We start from the raw sequence: 25,106 nt of genomic DNA, 5'->3' as shown, positions 1-25,106 counted from the left end.
GCTCGGGGTTTTCAGGGGTTTGTGGGGTTTGGGAAGTGAGGAGCGTACAGGGCTGTGCAGAATTACCCCTGGATGATTTATCCCTTGTTTGGGAAAGCTGAAAGCCCCAGAAGATGAAGGGAAGGAGATAAATGCAGTTTATTTGTCTCTGCTGTCCCCTCTGGCCCTGGGCTGTGCTCACAGTGGCTGTGCCCCAGGGCACGGCCAGAATTGGGGGAAATGCCTGCAATAGGATAAATTGCAATAATTGGCAATAGAGAGAACATCCTGCTCTGTTCTGAGGGGTGATTCACCGAGCTGCTCTCCCCAGCACTAGGAGTTTGTTATTTTGATCCTTGCAATTGGGGGATTTGAGTAAAAGGGTTGCAGATGTCAACATCTGGCTCCCAAATCGCTGCCTGTCCTGTCTCCAGCACCAGAGCCCCCTGTGGGCTGCAGCAGGGACAGAGAAAACCTCAATGAGCTTTCTTGGCTAGGCTTGTTCTCTTCCTCAGAGTGTTCTTCCTGATCTCTCTTTTTCTTCCTTTTGCCTTTTTGCATTACAAACCAGAGCTTTATTTCCAGAATGAGTTGCATTGCTCATGGAGTCCTCCCTGAGCATGATTTCCTGGCTCTCCTCTGGGGTGGATCTTGGAGAAAGGCAGGAGGCATTTGGGTGTAAAAATGCCTTTCCTAGAATCACCTCTGGTGATCCCACACTTGTTTTGTCCTTGCCACTCTTCTGGTGAGGTCCCAGGGACAAATACTGGGAATATTCCCAGGTCTGGAGCTGTGGTGCTGCTGGAGTGAGCTGGGGTTGGGAGGGAAATCCAGACTCAGAAGAGAGCAGGGCAATGAGATAAAAGCAGATTTTGGTGGTGTGGCACCACTGTGGTTTCATGTCAGGCTCTGAAAGGATGCCCACAGCCCCACATGTCCGTGGATAACTGCTCCAGGGCAGGGATGGAGTCTGTGGCTCGTGGCACTGGCCAGGGATTGCAGCAGGGAATTGCAGGAGAGAGGAGAGAAATACACCCAGTTGTTGTTTATGTGCCCTCACAAGATGCGATTTTTGTGCATTTGAGATTGGCCTGGTGCCCATGAGCTGGTGCTGGAGCTAACTGAGGTGACAAAAGAGATTTATTGTAGAGACTTTGTCAGTCTCAGCACAGAGAGAGGCTCAGGCCCAGAGGTCTGAGACACCAGAGATGCTTTTTGTGCACTTGGCTGTTGGAAATGCTCAGGTTTTTCCTCATTTCTCAGCACTGGTCCTGCACCTTCCAAGGAAACAGATGCTGCTGGAGGGTGGCAGGATGCAGCAGCAGGCACAGCCCTGAGCGTGCCAGATTTACTCCCTGGTGTCAAATCAGAAATTACAGGAGGGCGTTGGAGCTTCCAGGCTGAGGCAGGAGCAGCAGGAGGGAGAGAGGAGTCCGTGCTTTGTGTTTTCGTGGATTTGGTGACAAACTGGAGAGGGAAGCCGGGCTGGTGGGTGGGTGCAGTCCCTTGGAGTCCCCTGGGATTTTGCACTCCTTGTTCCTCTCTGTCAGTGGCATCCCCACACTGTCTTGGGGTGGGAAATGGTTCTGGAATTTTCTCGGGGCAGGGCTGTCTCTGGAGGCTTTCTTGCCCTTTTCGCTGCCCTTTCCTCTCTTGCTGTGCCACGTTCAGGTGAAAGTTCTGAGCTTCCTTTTGCCTGATTCAGCTCTGGGCTCTGCATCTGTTCTTCCTTCCCCATTCCAGGGGCACTGAGATAAAACCATTATTGCTGAGGGGACAGGAAGGGCTGGAAGCTTTTGGGGAGGTTTCCTTTTTTTTTTTTCCCTCTTTGCATGCGGGCAAAACTTTTTAACCAGAGCTGGATCCCTTTGCCCTGGGTGCTCTGAGCCCCTGCACACACAGTGCCAGAGCTGCCCCTGCTGCTCTCACCTGGCCTCAGGTGGGGAATCTGCAGTGCTGGGGGCTGGCTCAGCCAGGGGCTGTGCCATCCTGGGGCAGGCTGTGTACCACTGTGCCATCCTGGGGCTGCCCTGGGACTGGGGTAGGGTTTGTGCCATCCTGGGGCTGCCCTGGGACTGGGGTAGGGTTTGTGCCATCCTGGGGCTGCTCTGGGGCTGGGGTAGGGTTTGTGCCATCCTGGGGCTGCTCTGGGGCTGGGCGTGTGCCATTGTGGGGCAGGCTGTGTGCCCTGCTGGGGCTGCCTTGGGGCAGGGTGAGTGCCATCCTGGGACTGGGGTTGTGCCATCCTGGGGCTGCCATCCTGGGGCAGGCTGTGTGCCCTGCTGGGGTGTCCCTGGGTGCCCAGGACTGCCCCTGATGGGCTGTGTGCTATCCTGGGGCTGCCAGGGGCAGACTGTGTGCCATCCTGGGGCTGCCATCCTGGGGCAGGCTGTGTGCCTTGCTGGGGTGTCCCTGGGTGCCCAGGACTGCCCCTGACGGGCTGTGTGCCATCCTGGGGCTGCCAGGGGCAGGCTGTGTGCCCTGCTGGGGCTGCCCTGGACTGGGGCAGGCTGTGTGCCCTGCTGGGGCTGCCTGGGGCAGGCAGTGTGCCATCCCAGGGCAGGCTGTGTGCCCTGCTGGGGCTGCCCTGGACTGGGGCAGGCTGTGTGCCCTGCCAGGGGCAGACTGTGTGCCACCTTGGGGCAGAGTGTGTGCCCTGCTGGGGCTGCCTGGGGCAGGCAGTGTGCCATCCCAGGGCAGGCTGTGTGCCCTGCTGGGGTGTCCCTGGACTGGGGCAGGCAGTGTGCCATCCCAGGGCAGGCTGTGTGCCCTGCTGGGGTGTCCCTGGGCTGGGGCAGGCAGTGTGCCATCCCAGGGCAGGCTGTGTGCCCTCCTGGGGTGTCCCTGGACTGGGGCAGGCAGTGTGCCATCCCAGGGCAGGCTGTGTGCCCTGCTGGGGTGTCCCTGGACTGGGGCAGGCAGTGTGCCATCCCAGGGCAGGCTGTGTGCCCTGCCTGGGGCAGGCTGTGTGCCACCCTGGGGCAGACTGTGTGCCCTGCTGGGGCTGCCTGGGGCAGGCAGTGTGCCATCCCAGGGCAGGCTGTGTGCCCTGCTGGGGTGTCCCTGGGTGCCCCAGGGCCGCCCCTGACGGGCTGTGCTGTCGCAGACGCTGGACGGGCGGATCGTGGTGCGCAGCCACGCTCGCGTCTCCTCGCTGACGCTCAAGGACATCCAGTACACGGACGCGGGCGAGTACATCTGCACCGCCAGCAACACCATCGGCCAGGACTCGCAGGCCATGTACCTGGAGGTGCAGTGTAAGTGCCCTGGAGGGGCTGGCTTGTTCCCTCTTCCCTCCCTGTGCTCCCTGTCCCTCCCCTGGGTACTGCTGAGGGTGAGGGTGTAGAGCATGAGAAGTATTTTTATTTAAACCAAAAACCAATTTATATTATATAAGGAAAAAAAAGGTCAGGTAGATACTCCATTTATCACTATTACAATCACTAATACAAAGGGCTGTAACACAGTGATGAAAAGAAAGAGAAATTAGTTACAAGTCAGAGGCTGCAGTAACTCTCTGTAGTTGAGAAGCAGCTCAGGCTGGTGAAAGTCTCCATGTGAGAGGTTCCAGGGTGTTCTCTGTGCCTGGGTCTTCTCTGCAGCTCACCACGGATCTGCTGCAGTCCCATTTGTTGGGAGTCAAATGAAGAGGGTGAGGGTGTGGAAGTCTCCGTGTGAGAGGTTCCAGGGTGTTCTCTGTGCCTGGGTGCTCTTTGCATCTCTCCACAGATCTGCTGCGCTCCCATTTTTCAGGAGTCAGGTTCTCCCCTGGAACACCTTCCCAGCCCCATCCTGCTGTCTGCTCCTGCCACGCTGCTCCTTTGTGCCCTTCAGCAGCAGATGTTCCCCCAGGCCCTGGAGGAGAGGACAGTTCCCATTTCCCATTTTAGATTCCCCTTCCCGCATTGAGGTGGACTCCAGCCAAGGGTTCCTTACAGGGAGGCTTTTTTGGGAGCTCCGCTGGCTCCAATTTTCTTCCCAAATGTCTCTTCCAGATGCCCCCAAGCTGCAGGGCCCTGTGGCCGTGTACACCTGGGAGGGGAACCAGGTGAACATCACCTGTGAGGTGTTTGCCTACCCCAGTGCTGTCATCTCCTGGTTCCGGGATGGGCAGCTGCTGCCCAGCTCCAACTACAGCAACATCAAGATCTACAACACGCCCTCAGCAAGTTACCTGGAGGTGAGGAAAAGCCAGCAGTGCCATCAGATAAGTGGTGGTGAGGGATTCTCTCTGGTCCTCTTGGTAGAAGTGAAGTTGGGGCGGTGTTTTGGCATGTAAATTCTGATAAAATCAGGTTGTGGAAGATAAAGAAGAGCAGGAATTGGAAGATAATCAGGTAGCAGAAGAGACAGCCCCTGCTTGCCTCTGTGCCCGCTGCAGCTCTCCTGGACAGCTCTGAGAGCACAAACACCTGGATTTTATTGTAGCTTCTCCCCAGCTAAATTCAGGGTGCCTTGGCAGAGTGGAAAGGGTTTTGTGATCCCAGCTGAGCCTTCCTTGCCCCCACAGGTGACCCCAGACTCAGAGAATGACTTTGGGAACTACAACTGCACAGCTGTGAACCGCATCGGGCAGGAGTCGTCCGAGTTCATCCTGGTGCAGGCAGGTGAGCAGGGAGGGGGACACAGGTGGGTGACACAGGGTGGGTGACACAGGGAGGGTGACACAGGGTGGGTGGCACAGGGTGGGGGACACAGGGTGGGGGACACAGGGTGGGTGACACAGGGTGGGGGACACAGGGAGGGGGACACAGGGTGGGTGACACAGGGAGGGTGACACAGGGAGGGTGACACAGGATGGGTGACACAGGGTGGGTGACACAGGGAGGGTGACACAGGTGGGTGACACAGGTGGGTGACACAGGTGGGTGGCACAGGATGGGGGACACAGGGAGGGTGACACAGGGTGGGTGACACAGGGAGGGGGACACAGGGAGGGGGACACAGGATGGGTGACACAGGGAAGGTGACACAGGGTGGGTGACACAGGTGGGTGACACAGGGCGGGGGACACAGGGCGGGTGACACAGGGCGGGGGACACAGGATGGGGGACACAGGTAGGGGGACACAGGATGGGGGACACAGGGAGGGTGACACAGGGTGGGGGACACAGGGAGGGGGACACAGGATGGGGGACACAGGATGGGGGACACAGGTGGGTGACACAGGGTGGGGGACACAGGGTGGGTGACACAGGATGGGTGACACAGGTGGGTGACACAGGATGGGGGACACAGGGAGGGTGACACAGGTGGGTGACACAGGGTGGGTGACACAGGGTGGGTGACACAGGTGGGTGACACAGGGTGGGTGACACAGGGTGGGTGACACAGGGTGGGTGACACAGGTGGGTGACACAGGTGGGTGACACAGGGTGGGTGACACAGGTGGGTGACACAGGGAAGGTGACACAGGATGGGGGACACAGGGTGGGTGACACAGGTGGGTGACACAGGGTGGGTGACACAGGTGGGTGACACAGGGTGGGTGACACAGGGTGGGTGACACAGGGTGGGGGACACAGGGTGGGTGACACAGGTGGGTGACACAGGGAGGGTGACACGGGGGCCCTGCTCTGCTGCCCCTGACAGCAGCTCCTGCCTGCAGAGAGGCTGTTCACACATTCCTGCTGCCTTGGAGCTGCTCTGCATCTCTGGTCCCTCGTTTACCCAGGGGTTTGTTCTTCCCTGTGCTCCCAGAGCTGTGATTTGGGTTTGGGCACCCCAGCTCAGCAAAACCCCTGACAGCAGCTGAGCTGAGCTTGGCCAGCCTGGGAGGGCTCCAGGGTGCCACAGGGGCACATTTGGGCATTATTAAACTCCATTATTAAGCTTAGAACTTCCTAATATCTCCCTAGATAAACTTTAAACTTTACTGCAGCTAGGGAGTCATTCTAGCCAAGCATTAACACACAGACCATTGTTCTATTTGTCTTTACTTTTCTACTTCTTACATAACTTTTCTGCCGACCAATCTCATGGCTCCTGCTTGGCTCCAATCACAGTTCTGCTGTCTCTGAGGGCTGTCTTGTGCAGCTTTCCCAAAACCCTCTGGTTTTATGGATTCCCACCATAGAGCTCTGTGGAGGGGACACTGGGGACAGAGTGACATCCAGAACTCAGAGCCCTGTGGAAGGGACAGAGGGGACAGTGGCAGCCAGGACTGCAGTGTCGTGTCAAGGGACAGAGTGGCATCAAAGCTCTGTGAAAGGGACACTGGGGACAGACTGACATCCAGGACTGCAGAGTCCTGTCAAGGGACAGAGGGGACAGAGTAACATCCAGAACTCAGAGCCCAGAGTGGCAGCCAGGACTGCAGTGTCCTGTCAAGGGACAGAGTGACATCCAGAGCTCAGAGGGACAGTGGGGACAGAGTGACATCAGAGCTCTGTGCATGGGACACTGGGGACAGAGTGACATCCGGGATAATTTTGCTGCACTGCCCTCATTGTTCCCTTTTGGAGAAGGGACTGGCAGTCTCCACCCTCTTAGAGAGGAGCCCAAATTAACATCCCTGCACTAATTAACATCTCTAAACCCTGTGTGAGGCTCAGCCCCACCCTGTCCCGTGCTGTTTGAGCCCCTTGCCCAGCTCCGTGTCTCACGCTGCTGTCCCTTGTCCCCAGACACGCCGTCCTCGCCCTCCATCGGCAGGGTGGAGCCCTACTCCAGCAGCGCCCAGGTGGAGTTTGAGGAGCCCGAGGCCACGGGCGGGGTGCCCATCCTCAGGTACAAGGCGGAGTGGAGGGCGCTGGGCGAGGGCGACTGGCACTCCCGGCTCTACGATGCCAAGGAAGGTAGGGGTGACAATAAGCACTGCTTCCTTCCCCAGCAGCACTGAAAATCATGGACTTTCCTGTCCAGGCAGGGTGGAGGGTTCAGGCTGGAGGCTCCAGACAAGTTTTTACGTTTTTAAATATTTACACATTTTAGATACTTGCTGTCAGTGTCTCGTGGAATTTTCGGCTGGAAGTGAGGGTTGGGCTTTGCTGAGAGCTCAAGAACCCTGTGCTTGGAATTGCAGTTTTCACTTGCTGCTTCCCACAGGAGGCTTTTCAACCCTCATCTGTCACCCCTTGGACAATAAACTCAGCTATTCCAGCAGCTAACCCATCCTGTTGAGGTGATCTATAGCAGTGCTTGTGGCACAAAATCCATCCTGGAGTCAAATAAAGCAAAATAATTCTGATTTGGGGAGGGCTGTAAAAGGGAGAGTTCTGCTCCAGTGCTCAATCCTCCACCACCAATCCCATGTGGAGCTGAAATTGTTATTTTATTCCCCACTGCGGTGGTGTGATCCCGGCTAGAGCCAGCTCTGTTTATCCCTTTTCTCCCCGAATGGGGAAAACCAAAGCTTGTTCATTTATTTTTTGGAGCCCTGAGCTTTTCTGTGCTTTTTCTGCCCCCAGCCAACGTGGAGGGCGCAGTGACCATCACGGGGCTGAAGCCTGAGACCACGTATGCAGTGAGGCTGTCAGCAGTCAATGGCAAGGGCGTGGGGGAGCTCAGCCCGCCCGCCGAGTTCAAGACGCAGCCAGTTCGTAAGTACAGCCCAGGCCGGCCTCCCTGCAGCCTCCCCGTGCATGGATCTCACCTCTTCTCCCTCACAGACCTCGCTGCACCCTCTGGTTTCTCCGTGGCTTTGGGTTTGGTTGGTAATTCAGAGGTTTCTTTGAAGGGAGGAGTTGTTCCGCGTGCGCTGGTTGGTGTTTGCAGCTCAGCCTTGGTGCTGCCAGGGAGAATTTTAATGAGGAAAAGCAGCTGAGGAGGGGTTTGGTCACAGAGAATGTGATGTCACTGTCACAAGGTTTGTTTTCCACACTGAGGTGTCCAGCACAGGACTGGCCTTGGGCTGTGGAAGGTGAAAGGAGGGAGGGTTGCTGTGTTTGAGATGCCCTGAAGCCCTGGAGGGATTCCATGGGTTCCTCAGGCTCTGCTCTGCTCTGCCTGGGCCATTGCCATGTTCTGCTGTGGCCCAGCACTGTCCTCCTGTTCAGGGAAGAGTTAAACCCCAGGGAGCTGTTCAGGGTGGGAAGGAGAGCGGGAGGAGAGGATGGAAGGTGCAGTGGGCAGGGCAGGAGTGACCAGAGCAGGCAGGGAGAGGAGTTTGACCTGGTTCTGTCCCTTTGCTCCTGCATCCAGCCCTGGCTGCTGCTCCCAGCCCTGAGCTGGAATTCTCTCTCCAGACCCTGAGCTGAATTAATTCTCTCTCCAGACCCCTGAGCTGAATTCTCTCTCCAGACCCCTGTGCTCAATTCTCTCTCCAGACCCTGAGCTGAATTCTCTCTCCAGACCCTGAGCTGAATTAATTCTCTCTCCAGACCCCTGTGCTGAATTCTCTCTCCAGACCCTGAGCTGAATTCTCTCTCCAGACCCTGTGCTCAATTCTCTCTCCAGACCCTGAGCTGAATTCTCTCTCCAGACCCTGAGCTGAATTCTCTCTCCAGACCCTGTGCTGAATTCTCTCTCCAGACCCTGAGCTGAATTCTCTCTCCAGACCCCTGTGCTGGACCCAGGGCTGTCCCTGCCCATCCCAAGCATGCCTGGAGTCCCCTGAGCTCTGCCCATCCCTGCTCAGCAGGGCACACGTGGGATGCTGATTTTCCAGCTCCATATTCTCTGTCTCCTCACATCTTCTACATTTATATTTTATTTTTTTGTTTTGTTTCTGTGTGTCTATTTCTGTCTTTTTATTTCGTTTTTGGTCTGTGTCCCTTCCATGGATAAACTGCAGGCATCCCTCACCCACGTAAGTGCTCTCTGCATTTCTTTCAGTCTCTCTTTTTGTGTTTTTAGAGTGTTCCTCTAACACTTCCAGCTTTTAATTCTTTTAATTTAGTGCCTTTTTCCTCTCAGGGGCTGTAGGATGGAGTAACTGGTAGTGTTTATTCCCTAACCACACTGACCCTGGAGTAGCCACTCTGCTCTTGTCTAGAACAGAATTGGGGTTAACTCTTTGTCTGTGCTCCACAGCATGCAGTTGGAATATTTAATGTAGTGATTATCTAATCATAATAATAATCAAAATAATAATAGTTAGCTTGTTGACTCAGAGTGGAGTAGTGGAAGGCTTCATATTTATGAATCCATTAAAAACAGTTCAATTTTAATGATGCTGAGATCATTCAGGGAAATCAATTCAGCCAAATTGCAGATCTGGTTTAGACCAGAGCCAACCAAAAACTTCAGCATTTTGCATATCTTCCCAATTTTGAAAGCACAAAATTGAAGGAAAAAAATTCAATTTTTTTTTCCTCTTCTCACTAATGATTTTACCATTGGACAGTCTTCCAGCACTTGTGTAGATTGTGTGATTAAATAAATAAACCTCATACTAAATTTTAAATAAATGGCATGTTCCCACTTCCAATGCAAAATGAGTCGGGAATGTGATGGATTTGTGTAATTGTGAGTGAAAAGTGGAGATGGCTCCATAGCTTTGTGCCTTTCCAATCAAACCTGATCAATGGAGCTATAAAATCCTCTTTATCCCAGTGAGCATTATTGCATTTATCAGTGCCTCCCTGTGGGGAGCTGCTGCTGCTCCCAGGATTACAAGGACAAGCTTGAAGAAGCTTCTTTGAGATTTCTGAAGTGAAAAACAGGAGGGGATCTTTTAATATTTTTCTTCAAATTTTTTATTATTTTATTATTATTATTTTATATTTTTATTTTTACCCAGAATTTGAATCCTGCTTGTGCTGTTTCCCCTCAAAGATTGCATAGGACCAAAGCTTGGATGTAGGGGAGCAGGAAGGGGAAGGATGGATGGATGGATGGACAGACAGACAGGCAGGGCTGCAAACTGCAGCAGTTAGGGAGGCGCTGGGAGGCATTCCCAGAACATTTGTGCAGTGTGAGGTTGTTTGGATCCTGTTAATTCCAGGAGCAATAATTAAAATAACGCCATGAGGGTGATGATGGTCAGGGTTGGAGCCCAGGCTGAGCATTGGGGCAATCCCTTCTGAGCTGGAGATGAACCCCAGGGAGGGCAGGGCTGGGATCCCCTGCAGTGCTGCAGGAAAAGGGGAAATGCAGTGGAAAGGAGGGGAAAAAGAGCAGGAAAAGCTCTGCTGCAGCCCCAGCCTCGTGGCACAACATTCCAGCACTGCTGGGCTGGAGTCTTTTGCTTTTTTATGATTATTTTCATGTGGCAGCGAGCTGCCCGTCCCTCTGTGCTCCCCAGTGCAGGGTAAGTTACAGTTCTTCCTCTTTTAACTCATTTTTCATTTCAATTCCATCCTGCCCTTGAAGCTCTGCATCTGGGATCGCCCTGGGACCATCCCCCAGTTCTCTGCTCCCTTCCAGAGCCCCTCTCAGACCCTGCCTGAAATGGCACCACAAAAATGCCTTTTCTCCACCTCTGCTGGGGCTCCAGTCGCCTCTTTGGGGGCAGACACAAGCAGGAGGAATTTTTGTCGCCTCTGGAGTGATTTGAAGGTCACAGAGATGTCTCAGGAATTTTACAGCTCACATTAACCAAGGCCACTTGTTTTCCTTGCCCTATTATTTAGAGTCTCTGTCTGAATGTAAAACCTGACACCATTTTTAATGCCTGCTGGGATAAGTCTGAAGTCATTTTGATTTATTTAATTTCCCTCAGTAAGAAAGAGAAGTTTCTGTCTATCTTAGAGAGCCTCTCCATGAGGTAATTAGTGATAATTATGGATTATAGTGGCACAGATGAGAATTCTGGAGATTGGAGGAGTGTCTGAGTTGACCTGGGTTTGTATTTTCATTTTAACCATTTGCTGCTTTTCTTCAGTTCCTTTTCCTTACAAATCTGCAGCCAAACAAAGGCTGGAGGAGGAGCAGGGTGGGGTTTGAACCCAGAGGTGTTCAAAGAGAGCAGAGCGTGGTGTGGTGCCAAAATAACCTTTGGGTACAAACCAGCACTGCAATCACCCCAAACCAGCACTGCAACCATCCCAAATCTCCTCATTCCCTGGGTTTGGTGCCAAAATACTTTTATGTATTTTTTTATGTACTTTTATGTACCAGCACTGCCATCACTCCACACCCTACATCTCCTGGGGCTGGTACCAAAATACCTTTGGGTACAAACCAGCACTGCAATCACCCCAAAAAAGCACTGCAATCACTCCACATCTCCTGGGGCTGGTACCAAAATACCTTTGGGTACAAAGCAGCTCTGCAATCATCCCAAACCAGCACTGCAATCATCACATCCCCTGGGGCTGGTACAAAATACCTTTGGTACAAGAGCTCTGCAATCATCCAATCTCTCATTCTGAGTTTGATGCCAAAATACCTTTGTGTACAAATCAGCACTGCAATCACCCCATGTCCCACATCTCATATGTCCTCATCTCCTAGGGCTGGTACCAAAATACCTTTGTGAACAAACCAGCTCTGCAATCACCCCACATCTCCTCATTCCTTGGGGCTGGTACCAAAATACCTCCAGTGCAAACCAGCACTGCAATCACCCCAAACCAGCGCTGCTCTCATCCCAAATCTCACATCTCATTTCCTGGGGCTGGTACCAAAATACCTTTGTGAACAAACCAGCACTGCAATCACCCCTATGTCCTTCATCTCCTCATCTCCTTGGTTTGGTGCCAAATACCTTTGTGAACAAACCAGCACTGCAATCACCCCAAATCAGCGCTGCAATCACCCCACATCCCACATCCCCTCATTCCCTGGGGCTGCCAGGACCCCCTCCCTGCAGCAGCAGGGCTTGGCAGGATTTCTGCAGCTCCCTGGGTGCCCCAGCCCTGCCTCAGGGCTGGCTGTCCCCCTCAGTCCCCTCCTCCTGAACCGTGCCCTGTTTCCCTGCTGTCACCCCCTGGTCCCCACCCTGTGCATCCTTGTGTTTCCATAGCAACGCCAGCTCCGGCTGCTGCATCCCTGAGCCCCGTGGCTCTGAGTGAGTACCTGGGGCTGCTGGCCCTGCCCTGGGGGCTGCTGGAGCCCTGGGTCCCCAATGCCAGGGCTCTGGGGCACCCTGGGCTGGCTGCTGGCAGCGGTGTGCAGTGTGAGCATGTTCACAGCCCTGCATGCTGCCCCTCTCCCCCCTTCTGAAAAATGGGAATAAAAGGCTCAGAAAAAGCACAGAGAGGGAGAGAAAGAGGAATAACCTCCCAAATCATCCTTTCCAAAAGGAATGTTTCCTTTAGTGTTCCCCATTTTAGTGTTGCAGCTGCCTTTGCAAAAGGGAAGTGCATGAAATCATTTTCTTGCTGCCCTGCCTTGCTCAGTTTGCTTTGAATATAGGGAGATACAGTTGATATTAAAATGAGGGATATTGGTTGCTGGAAGAAGATGCAAATGAGGAGGTAAAATAAAAATACCCTGCAGGAGAGATCCCAGGGCTGTGCTTGCCTTAAAAGGGGCCTCAGGCTTCTAGAAAATTCCATAGAATTTGGAATTCCATAGAATTAGAGATGGGAACTGGATTCAGGCTGCCCTGGTTGGGTGGCCAGGGGAGAGGAAAAGCCCTCGGTGAGGATCTGAGTTCCTGGTGCATGTGTGTGCTTTGAGTCACGAATGGTCTCTGCCAAGCCAGGAGCTGCTTCTGTGCCTTGCAATAACCCAGAGTGTGTCTGTGGTCACTGCGGTGTTTACCTGGGTGGGTAGGAATGGTTTTCTGAATGGAAAACACTCCAAGCATGAAGTGTGGGGTGATCTGGGGGTTGGGATGGAGGGAGAGGAGAGTGTGGCCAGCCAAATGTATTTATAATAATTCTAATGAGTGCATTTATGACTGGCACGTTTCATGGTCTCACAGGTGACTCTAAATGTCCTTTACCTGCCAGTGGCCACAGCAGCGAGTTCCTCATGCAGCAATTTTCATTTCCAAATGCCAAACCCCAATCCCTGCTGCACCCAGGGGCTGAAGAGACCTTTTCATTCCTGTCAGCCTGGGAGGATGGGCTGGAGAGGCTGAAGGGCAGGCTCTGCTCCTCATCCTTTATCCCTGAGCAGGCTGAGACTCCCTCCTGGCTGCCCCTGTGTGGGCTGGGCACAGCTCCCCTCGAGGGAAAACCTGGGGCCGTGTTTTACACAACATTTTGTTCTGAAAAAAGGAATCTTCACCCAGAAGAGCTGCTGAGAGCTAATTAATGATAAACATTTCCCAGTTTTGGTGGTGTGGGGGCTGTGTGTATGAGGAGGAGGAGGAGGGGGAAGTTTCCTTTGCCTGCCCTGGGGCTCAGGCTGTGCGCAGGAGCAGAGCTGTTGTTGGTGTGCCCACACTGGTGTGCTGGGCTGTGCTGCAGCCTGTGCAAATGGGGGATTCAGCAGCAGGGACAGGGCAGATGCTGCTCCAGCTCTGCTTCGTTTCATTGCTGCTGCTGCTGCTGGGAGGGCTCTGTGCCCTCCCCTGGCCCCTCCTGGCGCTCAGAGCAGCAGCAGTTGGGGAGTGAGAGCTGCCCTGGGCACCAGGGAGGCAGGGACAGAAACCCAGAGAGGCTGCGGGGTTCTCTCTGCTGCCTCTGGGCTGTGGGATCAGGGGGAGGTGTCTGGAGGCATGGAGGAGCTTCAGGAATGTCCCTCCTTGGGTTTAGCCCTCTGAGGTTGCTCCAGGAATCAGTTCTGTGCCAGTTCTGACGTTTTTCTTGCAGCTCTCTCCACTCTGGGACCTGCTTTGCCTTGCAATGGTTCAGCTTGTTGAAAAAAGGGATTTTTTTTTCAGGTTGGAAGGTGCTTGGAGCAACCCAGTGGAAATTGCCTCTGCCTAGGAGTGGATAATCCTTCCAACCCAAACCATTTTATTCTCTTCATGCTGCTAACTGTGCCCTTGATCTTTACCTAAAGCTCCTCTCCTGAGGACAGGAGCCTCTCTTGCCTGGTGTGAAATCTCAGTTATATTGAATTTACTGCTGCTTGGGAGAGGTTTCTTCCTGACCAGAAAACATGGATTTTCCTTCCAGGCAACCTCACAGCAACTCCTGAACCTCCCTCCTTCACAGTGCCCAGAGTTCTGTGTTTGAAGAGAATGGATTGAGAGCTTGGCTGTAACAAATGGATTTTACATTTTGTGCCATCAGTTCTTTGCCTGTAATGGTCTGTCCTTAATCTTGTCAGAGACAAGCACCCAAAAGATTAAGGGTTTAATTCTCTGTACATCAAATTAGCGGGGAACCACCAGAGCTCTGTGGAGTAGCCTCATTAGGGTGGGACAGAGGTGAGGAATGGGAGTTCTGGAGAGATTTGGGAAGGGAGCTCGGGCTCAGTGCTGAGCTGGTGGCTCATTTTTCCTCATTCCTGCACTGCCATCCCTGCCAGCAGCTGCTGCCTTCCCTGGATTTCATTGGGGATGGATTCCCTGTGCCTGCATCCCACTGGGGATGGATTCCCTGTCCCTGGATTTCATTGGGGATGGATTCCCTGTCCTGGATCCCATTGGGGATGGATTCCCTGTGCCTGGATCCCATTGGGGATGGATTCCCTGTGCCTGGATTTCATTGGGGATGGATTCCCTGTCCTGGATCCCATTGGGGATGGATTCCCTGTCCCTGGATTTCATTGGGGATGGATTCCCTGTGCCTGCATCCCATTGGGGATGGATTCCCTGTCCTGGATCCCATTGGGGATGGATTCCCTGTCCTGGATCCCATTGGGGATGGATTCCCTGTCCCTGAGCTCCACTGGGGATGGATTCCCTGTCCCTGGATCCCATTGGGGATGGATTCCCTGTCCCTGGATCCCATTGGGGATGGATTCCCTGTCCTGGATCCCACTGGGGATGGATTCCCTGTCCCTGGATCCCATTGGGGATGGATTCCCTGTCCCTGGATCCTGTTGGGGATGGATTCCCTGTCCCTGGATCCCATTGGGGATGGATTCCCTGTCCCTGGATCCCACTGGGGATGGATTCCCTGTCCCTGGATCCCATTGAGGATGGATTCCCTGTCCTGGATCCCTCTGGGGATGGATTCCCTGTCCCTGGATCCCATTGGGGATGGATTCCCTGTCCTGGGTCCCATTGGGGATGGATTCCCTGTGCCTGCATCCCATTGGGGATGGATTCCCTGTCCCTGGATCCCTTTGGGGATGGATTCCCTGTCCTGGATCCCATTGGGGATGGATTCCCTATCCCTGGATTTCATTGAGGATGGATTCCCTATCCCTGGATCCTGTTGGGGATGGATTCCCTGTCCCTGAGCCCCATTGGGGATGGATTCCCTGTCCCCCATTGAGGATGGATTCCCTGTCTCTGGGTCTTGTTGGGATGGATTCCCTGGATCCCTTTGGGGATGGATTCCCTGTCCTGGATCCCACTGGGGATGGATTCCCTGTCCTGGGGCAGATCCCCTCGGTGTCACTGCCTGCACTGACCCCATCCAGCCACTGCTCCTGGGTGAGAAGTGTCCCTGGCCATGGTCCCCTCTCTCCCGCTGCTGTTGTTGTTGTTGTTGTTGATCAGGAGCAGTTGGTGCTGCAGAGGGAGGACACACCACTCTGGGGTGCCAGGGTTTGTGGTTTGTCCTCCTTTTGGGCTGGTTGTGACCCTTTCCCCTCCTCTGCCTTGGAATAACAATAATTCCCTTTTTCTTCCCAGCAGTTTTGTGGATTCCTGCAGCAGTCCTGGCACTCACTCCAATGATTTTTGTCCCTTTTGTTCCTCCTATGACTAAGCAGTGACGCAGCTGTGCCTAACACAAGGCCATAACTCAGTGCTTGCTGTGGTTTAATATTCTTATTTTCCAGGTGGTTTTACTGTCCCCCCCTCAGTGTTTCTGATATATGCTAGCTAATTTAATTTTGCTCCTATTTTTATTTACTCTGTAATTCTGTTGTTGATTTTTTTTCCCTTGCCCATTGTTTACATCAGTTTTTTAATTTTTTTGTATTTTCCATGTGACCTCCTCCACTTTCCTTTCAACCAAACTCATGTGCGTGCGTATCATGTGAATTTGTCATGTGGCTTGCATGGTGCTGATGATGTCGTCCTCGCTGGTGAACAGAAGGTAAAACACTTTGTTCTGATTGGTTGCCTAGATTTTTGGGGTGAGGATTCCCCTGTGGGATCTCCAAATTCCAAAGAAAAAAACCCCAAAAATACAAAAATCCCACTGAGCCTTTTTGGAGGAGTTGCTCGTCACTGTCTGCATGGGAAGAACTCGACTTGAGTCCTCTGCATTGAGATGGAAAAGACTTGGAGGGAAAATAGGAAAAAAAACCCCAAAAAATCACCTGGCTCAGTCATTTGCTTCTTCAGTCTCAGAGTCCAGCAATGAACTGTCCTGGGAAGGTGCTGAAAATCCTCTGGAATGAGCACCAAAGGCCAAAATCCTTTTGCCTCTCCGTGGGACCAGCCACAGACTGGAATCTGATGGGAAATTAGGGCAAATTCTGGGAGCACCCTCTCTCCTGTTGCTGTAGCAGCATTTTGACCCTATAAAATACACATTTATATTGTGATATCTGCACACATCCACACTGTTTAGTAGCCTTCAAAAATAACCCTGAATTTTTAGAAATCTGGTTATTTGGAGTATGCCACAATTTGATTTAAGAAACAATTTCCTTTTTATTGTGAGTAAAACTTAAGCATAGCTAGAATGAGAGCTGTGCTGTGAAACACTCTGTCTGTAAAATGCTGTTATAAAATCCTCTCTCAGTATAAAATTCTGCATATAAATCCTGTGAAACAACACAGAGTCTGTGGTGGGAGCCAGACCTCACACAGATCTCATCAGAGGGAGGATCTGGCTCCTGCCAGAGCCCCTCATTCCTCATTCCACTGAGGCTCTGGGAGCCTGCAGGGATTTAAGCTGAGCTCAGGAGATGATTGAGCCTGGCAAGGCTTTAAGCTGAGGAGCAAATGATTGAGCCTGGCAGGGCTTTAAGCTGAGGAACAAATGATTGAGCCTGGCAGGGCTTTAAGCTGAGGAACAAATGATTGAGCCTGGCAGGGCTTTAAGCTGAGCTCAGCTCCCAGGAGCTGATGGTCCCCAGCCGAACAAGGAGCAGATGGTTGAGCCTGGCAAGGCTTTAAGCTGAGGAGCAGAGGATGGAGCCTGGCTCTGTGTGAGCTGGACTCAGCCCACAGCAGCTGTGGGGTGCTGCAGAGCAGCTCCTGGCACTGCCACACCTCACCCTGAGCCCAGTCCCAGCAGGGCAAGGGGGGAAGCTCCTGCTCCTGCTTCTGGAATTGTCTTTTTGGCTGGGAAGGGATTTAGGCTGGGCTTTGCCAGGAAAACAGAACTAACACCAGTAACCTCCCCATGCATGCACAGAGCCCTGTCCTGTCTCCTCCCTCTGCTGGATCCAGCAGGGTGGGAGATGTTCCTGTCTCATTTATAGACCTTTGCTGGAGTTCCAGCAGGATGGGAGATGTTCCTGTCTCATTTCTGCCCCTCTGCTGGAGTTCCAGCAGGATGGGAGATGTTCCTGTCTCGTTCCTGCACCTCTGCTGGATCCAGCAGGGTGGGAGATGTTCCTGTCTCGTTCCTGCACCTCTGCTTTTGTTCCTTATTTCTGCTGCTGCTGTTTGCTCCCCTGGTGTGCACCCCGACCCCAGCCTGTTCTTTCTCTGTGGTTTTGCCCTCCCTGGTGTTTGTTCCCTGGTTTTGTGGTGCTCAGAGATTGCAGAAATCAGCCCTTCCCTCCTTCCTCTGCTGCAGAATTCCCCAGGTTTGCTCTCTGAGCACAGGGAGGATGCAGGACCTTGCCTTGCTGCCAGCTGGGCAAGGATTTTACCTCAGAGATTTTTCATTTTCTCTTTTCTCCCCACCTCAAGTTGCACCCACTCCTGGTGCTCATGGCACCCTCTGAAAAAGACAATAAAAACCAGAATTTCTGCCATCCAGCAGAGCAGTGTTAGGGCAAGGAAGCCCCAAATAGAAACCAAAGGGTTCAGAGGATACCAGGAGACATTTCCTGCTCCCTGCAGCAGCGATGATCAGAGCGCTGATGGCTTAGCAGGGAGTGGGTGAGAATTAAATTGGCAATGCAATGGCTCAGAGCCCTGCCCTCAGCTCCCCTGCCCCCAGCAGCTTTGGGAGCCTGGAGGAAAGGCCTCATCTCCTTGCTCAGACTGGCCCTGGGTTCCTGTGGAGCTGCCCCAGGCAGGGCTGGGCTCTCCTGCATCCCAGCAAAGGCTGCTGCTCTCTCCTTTGCTGAGTGTCCTGGGGGAGCTTTGAGCATCAGCCTCAGTCCCTCAATCCCTGGGAGCACAAGGTCCTGCACAGAGAGGATTTAATGAGATATCTGGTGATCCAGCAGGAGATCTGGGCTCTGTGGAGCTGCTGCCTCTCCCCAGCCAAGCAGCAGCAGCAAAGGGGGGTCCCTGAGGGGTTCCCCTGTTTGGGAGCTGGGAGGGCTCTGAGGAGGGAGGGACAGGCTGGTTCCTGCCATGGCTGAGCATGGAGCACCCCTGGGTGCTGGTGTGCCTTGCAGCCCCCGTGCATGTGTGAGCATGAATCCTCCTCTGACCACCTTCTCTCTGCAGCTACTCACATCTTCACTCATCATAGGGTTGCTGATTCTGCTGGACTAAACTTTTCCCACTAAACTTCTTCCTCCTCTGTTTGACACACTAACCCAGTTTTCGTTTTACAGCCCTGTGTCTGGATTGCACCCACCTGCTTGAGATCAATGAAATAAATATTTATTTCTGGAGAGAAAACTATGCCTTAGCAGGGCTTGCACTGCTCCACCTGTTGGTTTTCAGCACTTAGGAGTGTTCTTTTCTTTGAAGAGAAATGTTTCTCAAAGCTGAAATGAATTTAAACTATTGGGGAGGAAGGGGTGAATCAGGAGCTGGAAATTAGATAATTCAAATGAAGAAAAGGAAGAAAAGTTGCAGCAGAGCAGGTAATTAATCATGGGAATGGCTGTGTGTAAGGTACAGCAGCATCTCTGACATTTCAAATCAAGAATAAGCATCTTTTCAGAGGATGTTCCTGTTAGTCTCAGTGCTCAGTCACTGGGAACAAAATGCAGGCTGTGTTAGAGGAAAGGTCAGACTCTGTAAGTGCAGTGTTCCCTCAGCCCTTGGGGATCTCTGTGCTCATTAATGATCAATTAATGATCAGCTCTGAGATGGGGACTGGGGAAGGAGCGAGGAGATGCTGCTCTTGCTCTGTCCCTGTGCCACCAACACTGAGAGAATTCAGCCCAGCTGCTCCTGAGGGCTCACCCAGAGCAGGGCCAGGGCTGCCCTGGGGGCTGCTTTGGGCTCAGGGTGACAGAACCAGGCTTTGCCTTCTGGTTCCTGTGAGTTTTGGTGACTAACAGGACAATTGGTGACTAACAGGACAATTACTGCAGAGCAGCTCCTGCCACTCAGCCCCACATCCAGAAGCAGGGACTTTGTGGTGCTGTTTGTCTTTTGGGATGGAGGAAAAAAAAAATCTCTGCTTGTTTAACTGAGGTGTTCAATGTGCCCAGGTGAGGATGGAGATTTCCTGTCTGTCTGTGCCTTAAACCACACTTGTGTCACCTTTTCCTGTTCAGTGGGCACTGGGACAGCTGTGCCAGGGTGGGATCCACATCTGGAACGTCCAGGGGGTGTGGGAGCCCTGCAGTGGGGATAAAGGCAGAGGAGAGGATTTGGGAAAGCAGAACATAGCTTGGAAAAAGGAGTGCTGCCTCTTTATATCCATCAGAGGAGTTGTTAAACACAAATGTGTGTGTCCCACACTCCTGCAGTGGGATTGATTCCCTTCTTGGGGCAGTGCTGCAGCCTGGAATTCATCTTAAATCACGGCTCCTTGCAGTTTCCCATTGGTGTTTCACCACAAAACTGTGCTCATATTCCTTTGAAAGGCAGGAGGGAGGGGAAAGGGCTTCAGATTCCTTCTGAAGGATGTTGGGGGATGAACCTTCCTGAGCTGGACACAAATCCAGAGGTGCAAATCTGCACTCAGACCTCCTGTGTTTGGCTTTTCTAGCAGAGCTGCAGGGTGGGACTGGGATCCTCCATGGCGTGGGGGAATGGAGGAGCTGGGGAGGAGAAGCAGTGTGGGAGCTGTGGGTTGCAGGGCTGGGGATGCAAATCCCTCCTGTAAATCTCCTGCCCTGCAGGAGGAAGGGACATTTCCATTTTCTGCAGTCTGAGACATGATGGCCTTTTTCTCCTAGAAATGGAGTAATTCTAGAGGAGCGAAGGGATGGGAAATGATTCTAGAGGACAAAGGGGTTTCTCTGAATTTCTCTCCAGCATCCCCTGGAGTTCCACAGTGCAGGCTGGGTGAGGGGATGTGCTCTGGGTTCTGTGTTCAGGGGTTTCCACGTTCATTTAAATGGTCCAGCAGCTCTTAAACCCCCAAACAAATCCCGAGTGCAGACCTGGGTCTGTGTGAGAGGCACGGGGTCCTTCCCAGGGGTGCTCTGTACATCCCAACCCTCAGGAGCAGCCACAGAGCCCTCCTGGTGTTTGCCAGAGGTTCCACAGCAGCTCTTACAGGAATTGCTCATTCTCTGGGGTTTTCTTGGGGAGGGGGGATCTCTTTCACTCTGACTCCATTCCAGCACATGCAAAAATGGAAATTTGGTGTTTCAAATGCAAGAAACACTCGGGTGTGGCAAATATTTACCTGAAACACACGGTGTCCTCTCTGTGCCTGGGTCAGCTCATCCTGAGCTGAGGATGATGAAGTATTCTGAATTTTTACAAGCACTTTTTCCTTGATAATGCCTTTTTTTTCCCCCCAAATAACCCTGAATGCCCTGAATTGCAGGGGAACCCAGTGCCCCCAAGCTGGAAGGTCACATAGGAGAGGATGGCAACTCCATCAAGGTGAACGTCATCAAGCAGGACGACGGTGGCTCCCCAATCAGGCACTACCTGATCAAGTACAAAGCTGTAAGTGTGGCACAGCCCTGATTCTCTGAGCCCCCCTGGGCCCTGCGAGGGCTGGGTTGAAGGGAGGAATTTCTGTCACTCACCTGCTTTAGATTTGACATGCTGAGATGTGAAGGAGCACTTTTAAATGAACAGAACTTGCAACTTTTGCTGTCTGGAAATAATTTAGTTAGGGGCCGAATGAGAGGAGGAGGTGAGGAGATTTTGTCTCAGAAAACAGGATTCTGAGCAGGAGAGAGGCTGCTTTGGCATCTCAGCCTCTCCCCCCAACAGCATTTGAGGGTTTCAGTGTTCACTGATATTGTGAACACATGGAATGTGCCGTAGAGATTTGTTTACCAAAGAGTAGTCTCTTAATTAGCCAGCAGTGATGGTGTTTGAATTAGAGGAGCAATTAAATCTACTTGTCTATAAAAACAATGGGTTTCTTAATTGTCTTGGTTTGAACAGACAGGTGTGTGCTAAGGAAGGCAGGAGACTCCCCTGAAATGGAAAATGGAAAATCCCCTCCCTCCAAATTGTTTTAAATTCAAAATTAGGGGGGCTCTCAGGCAAAGATATGGGAGCAGGAATAACAGTTCTTTATTAGGGAAGAAAATAAAATCAAAATAAACAATGCAGTGCACTAGAACAGCACTGACAGAGTCAGAACCCAGCCTGACACCCTGTGGGTGAGGGTTGGCAGCAGTCCCATTGGAATTGTGGCTCAGCCCTCCTGCAGTGTCAGGGCTGGTTCTGCTGGAGCAGGGATCCTGGAGAAAAGGATATGTAGATCTTCTTCCTCTGGGAATCCAGTGGAAAGGCTGTGCTGGTGTCCCAAACCTCAGATTGTATCCAGGTAGGAATGCTTGGCTCCTCCCCCTGGGCGGAGCTTCCCCCAATGGGATGATGTAATGTTTGTCAGCCGTGCAGTGACACTCAGTGGCCCATGAACAGGAGAGATCACTTGTTTTTAAAATTTTAAAAGTTTAGTAGAAATAAAATGGTTATAAAAATAGTAATATAATTGAAGTTAAGGAAATTAACACAGCATAACTTTCTAACATAACGCATATAATATTAATTTTAATATTTGCAAAAAGCCAATCATAAAATACGCATTTTTCACAATCAACCACCTATGAATCACAGAGTCAATGCTAATTATGACAGCCACGCCCTGTCAAATAAAATACAGACTTTTCACAATCAACTTTCTTTGGATCACAGAGTCAATGACAGCAATGGCCTGTCAAATAAAATACACATTTTTGGGAATCAGCTTTCTGTGGATCACAGAGTCAGTGCTCACTATGATAGCCACACCCTGTCAAATAAAATATGCATTTTTTCACAATCAATCTTCTGTAGATCATAGAGTTAATGCTAATTATGACAGCCACGCCCTGTCAGATAAATTATGCATTTTTTCACCATCAACTTTTTGTGGATCGCAGCGTCAGTGCTCATTATAACAGCCCTGCCCTGTCAAATAAAATATGCATTTTTCACAGTCTGTGGGTCACAGAAATACGCATTTTTGACAATCAGCTTTCTGTGGGTCAGAGTCAGTGCTCACTATGACAGCCACACTCTGTCAAATAAAATACACATTTTTGACAATCAGCTTTCTGATTGTCAGAATCAGTGGGTCACAGAGTCAGTGACAACAATGGCCTGTCAAATTAAATGCACATTTTCCACAGTCAGTTTTCTGTGGGTCAGAGTCAGTTCTGACTATGACAACCATGCCGTGTCAGACAAAACACACATTTTTGACAGTCAGCTTTGTGTGGATCACAGAGTTAACGCTCCCTGTGCCCTCCCTGCAGAAGCACTCCTCGGAGTGGAAGCCCGAGATCCGGCTGCCGTCGGGCAGCGACCACGTCATGCTGAAATCCCTGGACTGGAACGCCGACTACGAGGTGTACGTGGTGGCTGAGAACCAGCAGGGCAAGTCCAAGCCGGCCCACTACGCCTTCCGCACCTCGGCGCAGCCCACGGTGATCCCAGGTACTGCTGCTGTGCCCCCTAACGCCACCGAGCTGCCCCCGTGTGCCCCAGTAACCCCCAGAGCTCGCTTGCTTCCAGCCCATTCTCTCATGGTCGGTGCCCCCACCCGAGGCTGAGGGTCGTGGCTGCGTGCATACCTGTGGCAGGTATGTGGGACTGAAACCCCTGCCTGGCTGCTCCCAGGGAATGGTGGCTCCTTGTGTGGGGTAGGAGAAGCTTTCTGAGAGTGGGAAGTGGAATTTGTGTTTTGAACCCCAGTAGGGCCTTCAGCTCGGCAGGGTGATGCTCTGCACAAGGCAGATTTCCCACCTCTGGAGGAGTAAAGGCATCAGGAGTTTGCTGGCACTTGGATGGGAAGGCAGTGAAATGTGATGGTGTTCACACGGTCTGAGGATGAGGGAAGGGATGAGGATCTGACTCCACGTTTCAGAAGGCTCAATTTATTATTTTATTATATATATTATATTAAAACTGTACTAAAAGAATAGAAGAAAGGATTTCATCAGATGGCTAGCTAAAAATAGAAAAAGAAGGAATGATAACAAAAGCTTGTGTCTCGGACAGAGTCCGAGCCAGCTGACTGTGATTGGCCATTAATTAGAAACAACCCCATGAGACCAATCCCAGATGCACCTGTTGCATTCCACAGCAGCAGATAACCATTGTTTGCATTCTGTTCCTGAGGCCTCTCAGTGTCTCAGGAGGAAAAATCCTAAGGAAAGGATTTTTCAGAAAATATCATGGCTACAGTGAAAGATCTCTCTCTGAGCAGTTTTCAGTTCACATTACCAAATGAGGATGAGAAGGCAGTGAAATGTCTCTCTCTGAGCATTTTTCAGTTCAAATTACCAAATGACAGTGATTTTCAAGCAGCGACGGTTCAGTGTTGAGGAGGACATCAGGAGAAAATAACTCAAAGGCTTCAGGGTGCTGCTGTAAGCTCTTAAAACAGAGTGTACTTATTACTGTGCTCATAAAGTGAGGGATGAGGACAATTATTGCAAAAGCCAAGCAGAACTCTCAGCTGGGGAACTGGAACTGAGCAGTTTGTGGCAATCTGTTGGGAGGACAGTTAGGATTTCTTTTCTACACATGGACATTTTAAAAAAGCCGTGGGGAAACCCACACAGAGCAACCAAAGCCTGAGGTTGGGTGGCTGGAGTAGCTGTAAATTGAGGTTGTGGTGGTTAAAGACAGGGGTGCTGAGTCAGGGCTGCCCTGCACAGGCAGGGTTGGTGCTCCAGCCCATCCTGGTGGGATTTCATTCATGGTTTCTCTTGAAAGCAGAGAGTTTCCTTCAGTCCCTGCTCCCCTGAGCCCATTCCCTGGAGGGAACAGCTCAGCCCTTGTGGGAATGCTGCAGCCCCCTTGGCTGAGGCAGGTCGCGTTGTTGAGCACAGAAATGGGTGAAAAAGTGGGAAAAGTGGGGCTGGCAGTGAGGAGGAGGGAGATGGGCCAAAGGAGAGCCTGGCGGTGCTTGGACAGGGCGTAGTTTTGGGTGGAAGGACCGTCAGTAACTCATTAACTCACTCTGTGGTTCTCATTTGCAGCAGCTCTAACCCTTGCTCCCCCTCTGAGCCCTTTAATCCATGTAACATGAGCAGGAACCCTCTAAAACCAGGGGAAAGCCAGTTTGTTACCAGAGGTGAAAGTTCCTGGCCTCTCTGCAGTTACTCCGTGCTTAGCTCGGTGTGGAGCCCAGGAGGAGCTGGGAGCTGAGGCTGCCTCAGATGTTGCAGGTGCAAAATTCAGATTTTGGGTGTGCAGGATTGCCCCAGGAGCTGGAACTCAGCTGCTCCTCAGAAAGGGCTGTGTCCTGGTGCAGTGCCTGGTTATTGCTGCCTTTGTGACTCTCTCTCCTGGGGTTTTGTCATTTTGGCCTCCCAAGGTGTTCCCTGGTGCCCAGACTGAGATTCTGATGAGAATATTTCCAGGGGCAGGTTGGTTTTTCCTCTGCTGTGCAGCCCCACAGGTTTTATTGCCAAGGAAGAGGCTCTGTGTGTCCTTTTCTTTCCCTTTCCCTTTTCCCCTTTTCCCTTTTCCCTTTTCCCTTTTCCCTTTCCCTTTCCCTTTCCCTTTCCCTTTCCCTTTCCCTTTCCCTTTCCCTTTCCCTTTTCCCTTTTCCCTTTTCCCTTTCCCTTTTCCCTTTTCCCTTTTCCCTTTCTTTCCCTTTCCCTTTCCCTTTCCCTTTCCCTTTCCCTTTCCCTTTCCCTTTCCCTTTCCCTTTTCCCTTTTCCCTTTCCCTTTTCCCTTTCCCTTTTCCCTTTTCCCTTTCCCTTTTCCCTTTCCCTTTTCCCTTTCCCTTTTCCCTTTCCCTTTCCCTTTCCTTTTCCCTTTCCCTTTCCCATGGCAT

At 51.9% G+C, this 25,106-nt stretch overlaps 1 protein-coding gene across 11 annotated transcripts in view; it reads left to right on the top strand.

The window, feature by feature from the left end:
* The window catches only part of NCAM1 (neural cell adhesion molecule 1), a 91,732-nt gene that overhangs the window by 54,001 nt on the left and 12,625 nt on the right, over positions 1–25,106 (top strand). For 6 of the 11 annotated variants that reach the window (XM_064732204.1, XM_064732207.1, XM_064732211.1 and 3 more), the window contains 7 exons: positions 3,086–3,236; positions 3,975–4,159; positions 4,490–4,586; positions 6,606–6,776; positions 7,389–7,520; positions 20,637–20,761; positions 22,573–22,753. In XM_064732204.1, coding sequence (XP_064588274.1) covers positions 3,086–3,236; positions 3,975–4,159; positions 4,490–4,586; positions 6,606–6,776; positions 7,389–7,520; positions 20,637–20,761; positions 22,573–22,753 — 1,042 coding nt within the window. Of the gene's footprint in view, positions 1–3,085; positions 3,237–3,974; positions 4,160–4,489; positions 4,587–6,605; positions 6,777–7,388; positions 7,521–8,713; positions 8,729–20,636; positions 20,762–22,572; positions 22,754–25,106 lie in introns of all 11 variants that reach the window. The other 5 variants (XR_010442745.1, XM_064732205.1, XM_064732203.1 and 2 more) reach the window with 1 other exon arrangement.

This window comes from Zonotrichia leucophrys, chromosome 24 (assembly GCF_028769735.1).
Source record: "Zonotrichia leucophrys gambelii isolate GWCS_2022_RI chromosome 24, RI_Zleu_2.0, whole genome shotgun sequence".
NCBI classification, from domain to species: Eukaryota; Metazoa; Chordata; class Aves; order Passeriformes; family Passerellidae; genus Zonotrichia; species Zonotrichia leucophrys.
Note: the sequence above shows the minus strand (reverse complement) of the source record. Positions and strands in the feature narration are given on the sequence as shown.